The sequence below is a fragment of the Sminthopsis crassicaudata genome, chromosome 6 (assembly GCF_048593235.1).
Source record: "Sminthopsis crassicaudata isolate SCR6 chromosome 6, ASM4859323v1, whole genome shotgun sequence".
Classification (NCBI taxonomy): domain Eukaryota; kingdom Metazoa; phylum Chordata; class Mammalia; order Dasyuromorphia; family Dasyuridae; genus Sminthopsis; species Sminthopsis crassicaudata.
The window spans coordinates 31,562,749-31,575,231 of record NC_133622.1 but is presented as its reverse complement, the minus strand read 5'-3'; the positions used below and the strand labels follow the sequence as shown (position 1 = coordinate 31,575,231).

The 12,483-nt window shown below is 37.7% G+C and overlaps 1 protein-coding gene across 1 annotated transcript in view; it reads right to left on the bottom strand.

The window, feature by feature from the left end:
• The window catches only part of LIMCH1 (LIM and calponin homology domains 1), a 335,209-nt gene that overhangs the window by 84,388 nt on the left and 238,338 nt on the right, over positions 1 to 12,483 (bottom strand). Inside the window, 2 exon segments of the mRNA XM_074273744.1 lie at positions 674 to 926; positions 7,580 to 7,775. Of these exon segments, the coding sequence (XP_074129845.1) occupies positions 674 to 926; positions 7,580 to 7,775 (449 nt within the window).

The window sequence follows — 12,483 nt, the reverse complement described above, 5'->3', positions numbered from 1 at the left end:
TCTATAAGAATCAATTGCCTCTGATGTAAAAGGAAAACGAAAATAACAGTTTTAACTTTTTCATCGTGTGCTATGAGCATCAAATGCAATAAGGTAGGTGAAAGCTTTTCAAAGTGTAAACTGCTGCACAAAGGTAAAGGTGTATTAAACACAAATTTTGAAAATAGGGATAAAGAACAAATTGCTTAAGACAATTCCTCCAAATTGGAGATGCAAAGTTCCTGACAGTTGATCATTATTTCCTCTATGTTTAACTTTACAAGAAAAATCTCCCAGATTTCTCCTTAATTGCCCATAGAACAGCCTCACTGCACTTAACCTGACTCTCCATGAAGGCAGTTTCTTTGTAAGATGCCAGACAAGGGTCTATGACCAGTAGATTTTGGTGGCCAGAATGGAAACTTCCATGTCTGGGTCAATAAGACAAATATCACATGCTAGAGTCATGATTCTGCTGTGACCAGACTAAAATTGACATAATTTGAAGTATGTTCAGTAATGGAACTTATTTCAGATCAGGGGCGGGTGGAGGAATACGAAAAGTTAGGGAAATGGAAAAAGGAAAGAAAGGGAAAAAGAAAAGAGAAAAGAGAAAGGGAAAGGGAAAAGGGAAAGGGAAAAAGGAAAAGGGAAAGGGGAAAGGGAAAAGGGAAAGATGAAAGACTGGGCTTACCTGAAAGTTCTCTCCCCACCTAGAGGTGAGGTTGCAGTACTCCAGCTCTTTCGATACTCCTCCCTCTCTGCTTTCTTCCTTCTCAGAGGTGCAGGTACATAAGCTGTCTGGTTACTCTTGTTGGGGAGGTACTGATTAAAAGGCACTGCTGATTTCGGCTCACCATGAGAAGTCCTCCTTGCTGACATGTCATCCTTCTTTACATCTGGAAGCTTTCGATGAGGCAAGTCAGATTCTGAGTCACTTCCTCTGCCTAGGTAAGAGAGGAAAAGTATTGATAATCATTGGGGGGAGTAGCTTAAACAAGCCACTTTTTTCAAAATGACAAGTTTCTATGTCGTTAAAGAGATTTGTTCAAGACTGTGAGAGTACAGGTTTTTTCTTCAATTACTTATTTCTCATTTCTCAATTACTTATTATAAAATATCAATATAAATGGGTATATTCTGGTATTGGTACCAGGATTAGCCCCCAGTTTAATAATAATAATAATAATAAAAAGCTTGAATATCCAAACAGTAAGATTTTTTAATAAGTAGCAAAATTATTAGAGAGATTATTTTTGCTACTATCACAATGTTTACATTTTTATTTCATTGTCATCTTTTAAAATCACATTCATTTCAAATTATAATCATTTCTATACCTAATGGACATTTTTTTTTGCAGATTTAAAAAAAAATCCCATTAAGATAAACCAAACAATACTTGGAATGATAGAGTTTGCAATACATCACATCCATAGTCCAGTGAGAAGAGAATGTCCTTTCTTCTTAATGAAGAGAAGAGTGTAATTTTTTCAAGTATGGTCATTATAATGATATAAGATAAAGATTTTTTTTTTAGGTCATTTCTATTTCTATAGATTCTTTTACCTCAAAGATTGAATTAATCAGCCAACTATATTTATTTAGTTATTATCCACTATTGATATGTCAAGCACTATGTGGGATATAAATAATATAAAAATAAGACTCTTTTGCCTTTGTGGTATTAAATAGATGGAATGTCATTAATTGGGGGTCATAAGACATGAATATACATAAAATATTTAACAAGCAAAATAAACTAATATGGAAACAAGAAGCAGATTTCAAGAGCAACGAGAGTCCCAAGAAGGGAAAGATTAGTGCACATCAGTACATAAAGGCTTCAAGATAGTTCTTAAAGAACACGAAAAACTTAAGTAATTGTAGTCAACGAATGTGGATGGCTCAGAAAGTAGGAACAGTCAGAACAAAGGAACAAAAGTAGGGATACCCACTGATGTAGAAGAGACAGTATAGAGATCTGCTTGGCTTTGGAAGATAAGGCTTATCTTAAGGCATGAGAAAGAAGTAAGTTTTGGAGAGATCTGGTGGAGCCCAACTGTGGAGGATTTTGAAAAGACAAGAGTTTTATTTGATGTCAAAAACAATTAGCAATGAAGATTACTACATCACTAGAGCGATGGTACTTAAAAGCAGCATAGTACTAAAAGTTCTAAAAATTAAAGTTGTCATTAAGTATTTGATACATCATCATACAAAGAATTGATGGACAGTTGATCAACTACTCCCAAGTCTCCCAAGAGAAAAAGGAGAGGAAACAAATTATGGCATGAGGAAATGTGTTCGATGCCAGAATTTCTCCAAGAGTTATTATTGGAAAATTGTTAGTTGTTGGAATGGACTACCGAGAGAGGTAACAAAATCTCTATTTTTTTAAAATAAAGGTTTAAAAAATAGGATGCAATAGGATAGAAGATCATTTGAGCTTAAACACTTAGACAACAAATAAGAGAGATATTGAGGCAACTAAGCAGTCCTAAAATCCTGCTCTAGAATATCACCTTAATCATACAAGCCAAATCTGTGAATATGCTGGAAAGGACCCATGACGGTCATTTGTAACAGCAGATAATGTCAACAGGAAAAAAATAATAATGAGAAGTTGCATCTTAGCAATTCTTAGCAATCTATAGTCCTGGGCAACTGGTTCAGGAGAGTTTCATTCCCGGATTGGCCATCATTGCGGCCAATCGAGTAGTACAGGATTTCTTATTTACATATAAGTTGCATACAACTGTCAAATTCACACTCCCAGAGACAGGGCTATATGAAAGATATCAAGAGACCAAGCTCAGGCAAATCTAACTAACCTGTGGGGACAGAGTTTCAGCTGGATACAGCAACAGTGGCTCCCTTGCCATTACAAGACACATATTCGATTCCAGACTTTGGGCATTTTTATTTGCTGTCCCCATGCTTGGAATTATCCACCTCCTCATCTCCATCTCCTGGCTTTCTCTGGTTTTTCAAATCCCAGCTAGAAATCTCACCTTCCACAAAAAGTCCCCTCACTCCTCATTAACGCTGATGGCTTCATTCTGGTGATTATCTCCATTTATCCAAAAGTAAATTTTTTGTGCATGATTGTTTTCCACGTCATCTCCCTCATTAGACTGTGGGCGCCTTGACAGCATGGGGTTGTTTTTTCCCCTTTCTTTGTATCATCAAGCACTTAGCACAATGCTGGGCATATAGTGAGCACTTAATAAGTCCTTGTTGACGTATTGAAAAAGCTCCTCCCAACCTCCAGTTTTGTTGTGACGTTGTTCTGAGCACAACTCAAGGAAGATAAATATTCTTAAACATTAATTATCCTGGGAAGGCTGTTCACTAATAAGATGCAAAACTTGTCCTTTCTTTCTCCACAGATTCTCTCCTATGTCAACCTATGACCATCACCCTAATTCAGGCTCTGGTCACGTCTTGCTTTGATTCCTCACTATTCTATGTCATCATACCTATGCATTTAGTTGACAAAGAAGCCAAAGCTGCTTCTTTGCTATATCTCTTGCATTTGCCTCTTTCTTTCTACTTATACAAGAACAACTTTAGCTCGGATTTTCATCATTTTTTGCCTAGATTATTGTTAATTAGTGCCCCTCCTCCTTCTCTCATACACACACTTGCTGTCTTCACCTTCAGAATATAATCTCATTACAAGTAGAGTCACTGTACTCACAACTTCGTTATACGTTACGTTTGCTACAGTTCCCAACTCCTTCCAATTCCTCCTTCTACTTCCAACAAAAACAACAAAAATTATGTGAGAAAATATAAGAAAAGGGAGTGGGAGAGATCATAATGAAGAACATAAGGGTGAAGAAAAAGAGCCAAAACCAAAAATAACTAAGGTATATCAGAGACCATAGAGACAGAAAGAAGCAATAAATGAGTTCAGGAAATAAACCATAAACCTGCATGGATGTGCACAAAAGCAATGATAGTTATAGTCAATTATCCAAATAGTCTAGGGCTTTCTCTTTATGCTAGAGGCAAACAATTGATTATTTCTTTATCTACCCAACATATCATCCTCATTCAAAATATGGATAAGTTACTAAGGGAAACTTCTGTTTTAGATTTAAAAAGAGCTAGTTGTTAGAGTAAAAATAATACGGGGGAAGAAAGGAGATATGGTACCTTAAAATTTGTGATAGAGAAAGAAATCTAGTTGTAGACTAACATTTGCCACAGGTGGGAGAACAGATATCAAAGAATCGAGGGACGCAGTGGATAGAATATATTCCATTCTCTAAAATTCTACAGGGAAACCCAAGGGATCAGAATCTCTCAGGAAACCAGTTCTAATGCAGAAACAATTCTATCAGGAAGGAAAAAATTTGAGAAGTTTGAAGAAACTGATGTAGACACATAAGAAACTAAAGCCATAACCAGCTGAAATAGTGGACAATTCTATGCTGATGTGTTAGCAGGGTGAGAAAGTGAAGGGTGAAGAACAGATTTAGAGGGGACACAACAGCACTCAGTCTAACTTAGAACAATTGGTGCAAGTCATAAAGAAAGACATTTAGGCTTAATGCATAGGGGAAAACAAACCTTTTATTAATCAAAGCTATCCAGAAGTAGAACAGATTGCCTCAAGAAGTAGTAGGTTTCTCTTTCCATGGGGAGGTCATCCAGGAACTGGATGACCACTTCTCGGGATACTATAGAAGTACATCTTAATCAGATAAAGTTAGACTAGATCAGGGGTTCTTAATCTGGGATCTTCAAATCACTGGGATATGTGGAGAGATTTCGGGAGGGCTGTGACCTTGTCTGGGGAAATGTTATACTTTTATTTTCATTAACATTTGCAATTCTGTGTATTTTATTTTATGCATTTCAAAACATCATTCTGAGAAGGGACTCACAGACTCTACTATCTGGCCAAAGGAAGGGTTCATGACATAAAAAGTTCAAGAATTCCTGGACTCGATGGCCTTTGAAGGTGCTTCAAACTCTTAAGATTCTGTGATTACTAAGGCATGACTTTAATAAGGTAATTTAATTATTCAATGGTTCCCTTATGTCTAGTCCAAAATTCAAACTTCTCTTCCTGATATGTAAAGTCATCTTACAATCTGGCTCAAGTCTTTCTTCTCAGCCTTACTGGCAATGGTCCCTTCACAAATTCTTCATTCCAACTACACTTTCACCCAACCCAGCATCTTGGTTCTTATTTTTACTGTCACCTATGCTTCCACTCACAAATTCACTCCAATTTCACAAATTTCCAATCCTTTTCTCTGTTTTCACAAATCAACTCCACAATGGAGCACTTTCTGTTCCCCTCAGGCCCTGGGGTCCTTTTTCTCTTCAAATTATTTTGAAGTCTGCCTACTTAGTCATGATTTTTGGAACAGAAAAGATAAAACAAAAATTGTAAGAAGGGAATTGATGTTCAAAACAGTTGCTTCCAAATAAGTTAGACTCTACCTGTGATGAGTTCAAATCACCAAATCTCTAAGATCTATTAACGGTCCAGTCATCGGTGATCTTTGAAAGAAAATGTGAATGGTGATGTAGGAATGAAGAAGGGCAAAATACCCCATTTTCAAAAAAGGGAAGAGAATAAAACCTACAAACTCTAGGCTAATAATAGCTTAACTTAGATTATATGTAAAATTCTACAAGATGTTAAAAAGACCATTTGTGAACATCTAGAGAAAGGAAAAAAAATGAGTTAGGTCAGAAAAATCCAAATTGTTTTTCTGATGACGTTTCTAGACTGATAAAGATCTGGGAAGGCTGTATATATGAACAGCTTATTATTTACCTAGCTTTTAGTGAATCATCTCAGGCTATTCTTAGGAAAAAAAAAAAAAGATGGCAAAATGTAAGCAAGCCATACAAAGGATGTCTAAGTGTTGCGATGGACAAAGTGTCCAGCCTGGAATTAAGATGGCTCCTCTTCCTGGGTTCAAATTTGGCCTCGGGCACTGGCTGTGTGACTCTGGTCAAGTCACTTAATCCTGTTTGCCTTTTCCCTTATCTGTAAAATGGAAAAGGAAATGGCAAACCACTCTAGTATCTTTTCCAAGAAAAGCTTAAATGGGGTCATGAAGAGTCACACATGATGGAACACTACACAATTAGGTGTGTTTAAAACTGGTTGAAGGCCCAAAGAATAATCATTAATGAATTGGTGCCACATTGGAAAGGTCTCTTGTACAATACACCAGACTCTGTCCTTGACCCAGTAGTGTTGATATTTGAATCCATGACTAAAATAAAGGCATAGGATAAATTTGGATTTAATAAGCATCTGAAAAGGACATTAAAATAGCTATTTGAAAATCTATAAATTTTCAAGTCTACTAAGAGTTTATATTGTTTTGGAGTCTGAAGATCTTAGGGGTAAATTCTCCCCCACTTTGGCCAATTATTGACCTATCCAAGTCCCTGTTTTCTCATCTATAATATGAGTGATCTGACCAGATGGCTAAAGGAAAATCCCTTCCAGTGCTACATACATACACACACACACACACACACACACACACACACACACACACACATATATATATATATATATATATACACATACAGAGAGAGAGAGATATGTGTATATACATATACACACAAAATATAGTGTAATTTGGGGAAGAATATAAAAAAAATATATTTTGGGGGAGAGAGGAATCAAGAAAGGTGACCCTGGGCTAAACACTGAGGGAAACACTGTATAGAGAGATCATAGAATCCCAGCACTGAATTTTGAAGAAAAGAGACCATAGAAAAGCTGTTTTAGATCCCCAATCATAGCTATGAGTTTCAGAAGCAACAACACACAGTACGTACAAATACAAGACCATTTTAATAGGTGTTTCTCCACCAACTAGTCTATGCCGAGTAAAGGCCATGAACAGGTATGAAATAAAGGAATTGTGGAGAATGTGGAATACAGCTGAATTAGGCAACAGGAAGTCACTATTTTAAAAAATTTAGACCATGTTCTTGGCTGGTGATTTTAAAATCAATTTTATCTAAATCAGATGTGTTCTGGAAATAAACGTACAAATTTGCTATGTGATCCACTGTTGTCTTAATAACTACAGAACCTTCTCATCAATCCATTAGATCAGACAGATTACTGAAAAGAACTCCTCTCAAGATTCCATCATGATTGTAATAATTTGTTAAAGTGCATTTTCATTTGTCGCTGAGCCTTTTTCATAGCTGATGTGATAGTCATTTAAACACTTCCCCTACAGGTACCCAGAGTACATTAACCTTTGGGAAAGTTTACGAGTTAATGAGTCTGCTCAGCATCTTGTTTTGCTGAATCCCTGAGAGCCAAGGTTTCATAAATTATAGTTCAGTACTCTGATGTAATACATTTTCCAATAGCACATACAGTAACTGAGGCAAAGTTCAAACCAACTTCTGGCAAGATCATCAAAATCTTGCATCACTCAAACATCATTTTTTTTCCCTTTTTATCCCCAAATATTTTTTCATCTACCGATTATAGAATTACCCGGCTAGGTCATCCCTAAGACAAAAGCTAAAATCCAGCTCCCCGACAACAAATTAAGCCCGAGACATGTAATGAATAGCAATAGCAACTCACCATCGCTGCTTCCTCTGATGACTACATCTGGGGAGGGCGTCTGCTGGGAACGGGAGCCAAATGAATCCAAACTGTCAAAAGAATCATCTCGACCATGCCGGGGAGGAGAAAGAGAATCGCTACGCTCTGAATCCCAGCAGTCTATGTAGCCACTGTCTCGGATGCTGCGTTTGGGGCTTTCAATGTCATCGGTTTCCTATCAAAAAATAAAAAAGAAGTCACAAAAACTAAAGAAGTCCAAATCTCTGTAGTCTCTACAAATGATACATTCATGGGTCATGGTCCTTTATCTGATGTAAGAATGTGAGGGTTCCATGAGAGGACCACTTTCAAGTTATTGATAATCTCCCTCCCATTCTGTCTCCTCTGTCTGAGTTCTCACCACTATAAACATACATACCACATAATTTGTAATAAATAATTTAAATAATAAATTTCCAAAGCAACCCAATACCCTCCCATCACACACACACATTTTAACTTAAATAATAAATTTCCAAAGCAACCCAATACCCTCCCATCACACACACACATTTTAACTTAAATAATAAATTTCCAAAGCAACCCAATACCCTCCCATCACACACACACATTTTAATTTAAATAATAAATTTCAAAAGCAACCCAATCTCCTCCCATCATACACACCACACACACACACACACACACACACACACACACACACACACATTTAATTTAAACAATAAATTTCCAAAGCAATCCAATCTCTCTCACACACACCACTAACTATCCAATGTTTAAATCCCACAAATGATTAAGATCAAAGAGCATCAGCTTATTGGAATTGACAAGAGACAGGAGGTGATGAGCAAGTGAAAAGAGAAAGGCAGAACTAAGTCCTTCACCTGGATTTGTCTTTTGGAGTCCATAGTTACATGTGTAGAATAGAGAGAAGCTGCACATGCAGCATAATTTATAATCGATACTTTAAATAAGAAATTTCCAAAGCAACCGAATCCCCTCCCACCACACACACACACACACACACACACACACACACACACACACACACACCATCCAATCTTTAAATCTCACAAAGGATTAAGACCAAAGAGCATCAGCTCATTTGAAATGACAAGAGACAGGAGGTGATGAGCAAGTGAAAAGAGAAAGGCAGAACTAAGTCTTTCACCTGGATTCGTTTCTCGGAGTCCATAGCTACATGTCTAGAATAGAGAGAAGCTGCTTGCTCAGCCACAGGACGCTATATGTGGCTGATGGCGGGCAAGCACTTGTTTATGCCGTGGAATCAACCAGGCGAGATCCCTCCTAGCCTAGCAGGCTCCCACTCTCCCTCTACCTCGAAGGGAAATTCCTGTTATGAAAGAGAGATGTCTTTCGGAGGCAATCAGCAATGAAAAATATGCAAAAGGCTTCTCCCGATGCCTCAGAAGAATTCAGTCCTGCTCTTCCCCCTTTGCCAGCTCTTGGCTCTGGGGGGATATGAAAGCACTTGGAGCTGACCCACATGTTCAGAGCAGTGAGAACAATGGTTGTCTTTGACAGTCCTGTGATTATAAATTCTTTCCAGCACAAGCAACACATACTAAAACACTGAAACTCCAGCAGAGAGAAAGGTCAGTCAAAGCCATCCTCACCCTCGTGTTATAATAAATCCCTTGTATTAGCCAATGTCTTAGCATTAATTACAACAGCCCAGGCTGAGGAAAACAAAAATAACTATGGTCATTCAAAGATAAACCTCGATTTAATTTCTTAACCAACCCCCCCCCCCCCCAATTCCATTTCCCAGACTGTGTCACTTAAAAATCAGACATTCATAGATTGGCCTTTTCGAAGCTGAAGAGTCTGGAATGTGAAACTCTGAATTTCTGGAGATGCTTACAAATTCATTTCAAGATGTCCTCCTCCCACACTACAGGAATGAAAAGAGAATAAGCGATGTGAAAAGTTCTTCAACCCGATCTAGAGTCAGGCAGCAGTGGGAGCAGGGCTCCAAGCCCACAACAGCCAAGGATGCTGCAGTGACCACCTTCTGGACGAGCCATAACCGCTCCCATCTCAGCCTAGGAGGATGCTGGGGGTAGCCGCAATGCGCCTCGACAGACAAAGGCTTTGCACTAAAAGAAAGAGTGGGTGACATGCAAAGGGCAAGACTGAAATATTAGCACCCTCTGACTCCTTCACAGATGAGGGCTGAGCTGCCAAGCCTTGGGGCCAGAGGAAAGTCCCTTTAAAGAAGCTTCTTCCAAAGGAAGGGGGGGTCGGAAAAACAGGGCAGGATTCCACGAAGCAGTTTGGGGACAATACAGTGACAAAAGTTCAGAAAATCTGCCACATACTAGGCAAACTCAGCCACTTTGCTGATGTGTCCACTGTGTGCAACTGTTTGTGTTCAAGTCGATGGGAAAAAATATTAGCAATTGGAGGAAATTAAGCTTGTGACTAAAAAGCTGGCTTCTTATTGGTTTAGCATCATTTAATGTGCCTTTTAATGGAAAATGATCATTTGTTCCTTCATACTCTTTGCTGATACTTTAAAATACAATATGCACGTATTTGTCTGTTGTTTTTCTACAATTCTCATAATGGATGACTGGCCAAAATCAGTAAGACAAGAAGACACGACATCTTTCCAAGTAGAAGTACTAAATCCCAAACAGAGAAGATCTAAGATCTAAGATCTAAGAATGTGATGGCAATCACCATTTTCATGTTGGTGAAAAAAAATTATATGATCAGTATAATTACAAACTGATTCATAAATAGCACCAACCTAAGAGAGAAATGGAGCTAGCAGGGAGAAAAAAAAAATTTGAACTCAAAGTCTTTAAAAGGGAAGGTTGAAAACTGTATTTACATAAAATTGGAAAAAAACACAATACTATTAAAGAGGGAAAAATAAATATATGTTAAATAAAAATAAAGGTGTTTACTGAAGTCATTTAAAAATATCACCATTCATCCCCCCAGTATCTCTTTTCCTATCCGTTCCACAGAAATATATTTATATATATAAAACAATTAGTATTTCTAAGCACAGAGGGAAAAAAATCAGCACAACATTCAAAAAAAAGTTTAAAAGCAAAAGCCAAAGTCTTGTTTCCAAAGGCTAAAATATGATTAATGAAAAAAAACTTTTCAAAACACAATGACCTATATCAAAGGGAGAAAGTGAATTGTCACTTCCAACATGATTTCCAATTTTAAATATTTTAAAGTACTTATTTATAAGAAATAAATATAACCTTCTCAACAAGTTTTAAGCGAATATTCCAAAATTATAAAAAACAAAACAAAACAAGAATGGCTTCAAAGAAAAACATTAAAAATCCAATGCCACCCTTTTGTAGGGGTAGAAGGTTCATAAGTATTGCACATCACACATATTTTCTAACATTTTAAATGTATTGACCAGTTGTGCTGATTTTCCCCCTATTTCTTGTACTTAAAAATACTGTTTGCTATATATTAACCCTTTGTAGAGAGGGAGAAGGTCCACAAGTGTTCTATACAGCATATATATTTTCTGACATTTTAAGTGTATTGACCAGTTGTGCTGATTTTTTTCCCCTCTTTTTTTTTGTGCTTAAAAATGCTATTTGTTGAGGCAGCTAGATGGCAGTGGATAGAGCACCAACCCCGAAATCAGGAGGATCTGAGTTCAAATCTTACCTCAGATACTTAACACTTCCTAGTTGTGTGACCCTGGGCAAGTCACATAACCTCAAGTGCCTCAGAAAAAAAAAAAATTGCATATATATATATATATACTATTTGTTATATATAATATTTCTTTGAAGTGATAAGAGAAGTGATACTAGAGGAAAAATGTTGATATAAAAATGACATCAGTAAAAAACTTAACAAATAAAAATATTTATTTTTCCATTGCCTTTAATTACCTAATAATGCCAGTTATTCTATTTTCCCAGTATCCTTTTTAATATTCACTTTTTAAGGATTTGAGCTCCAAATTCTTTTCTCTCTGCTGCCTCCATTTTTCTCTTAGATTGGTGCTATTTACTAGTCACTTAAGATACACTAGGGGTAATCCACTGCAAAATATTCAAAGTTGACAGTAGTTGACCATAAAAACGTAGGTATTGTTGACCCCATCTAAAATTAGCTGTCAAAAGTAGTCCCAGTCCCAGTTATTTGGCATCTCACTATTAGAATGGGCTTCAAGGGGAAAAATATCAGGAGGACCATCCAAATACCTCTCCCCCAACTAGAGGAGAAAGAAAAATGGATAGCGGGGGAAGAAAGTCAATAGGTTACTTTGAGCTCCATCTGCTCTCACACAGCTAGTTATGGGAAAGAAAAACAGTACAAAAGTCAGCTATGTTCATGACTGCATGCAAGCCAAGAGCAGAAATCTTGGATCAAGTTCTGGAACTGGAAACGGAGCAGCGTGGCCCATTCGAAAACCAAAAACTTAGCCCCTGTAGTCATCCTTGGCCGGCACCCTTCCCCGGAATCTAAAGCAGAGCGAGCGCCTTGTGTTACAGCCAGAAATCGATGTGTGTGGTTCCAGAAACAAGTCAAACTTTTCACAGGTTCCTACCGAAGTCCTGTCAGAGGACTGCGTTTGCTCCCCGATTGCCCAACAGGACGACGCCGGTTTACGATGGGGTCCCAGATACCTTCCTGCTATTGAAGGGCAGAAGAGAAAGAATTCCCAACTTGGGAATAAGAGGGCACAGGTTTAAGTCCTCATTTGCCATCCCAAGTGCCCAGAATGTGCAAAGAGAATAAACAATCTGCTAAAAGGCTAAAGCCAGGATCACTCTCCCAGCCCCCCGCTACTGCCAGCTTTTCTCCCCTTGTACTAGGCGTTCCCCATACGTGCCTGCATACAGACACATGTAAGTATATTTACACAGGCTGAATCTGCATAACACTCAGACCTGGTCCTGCCC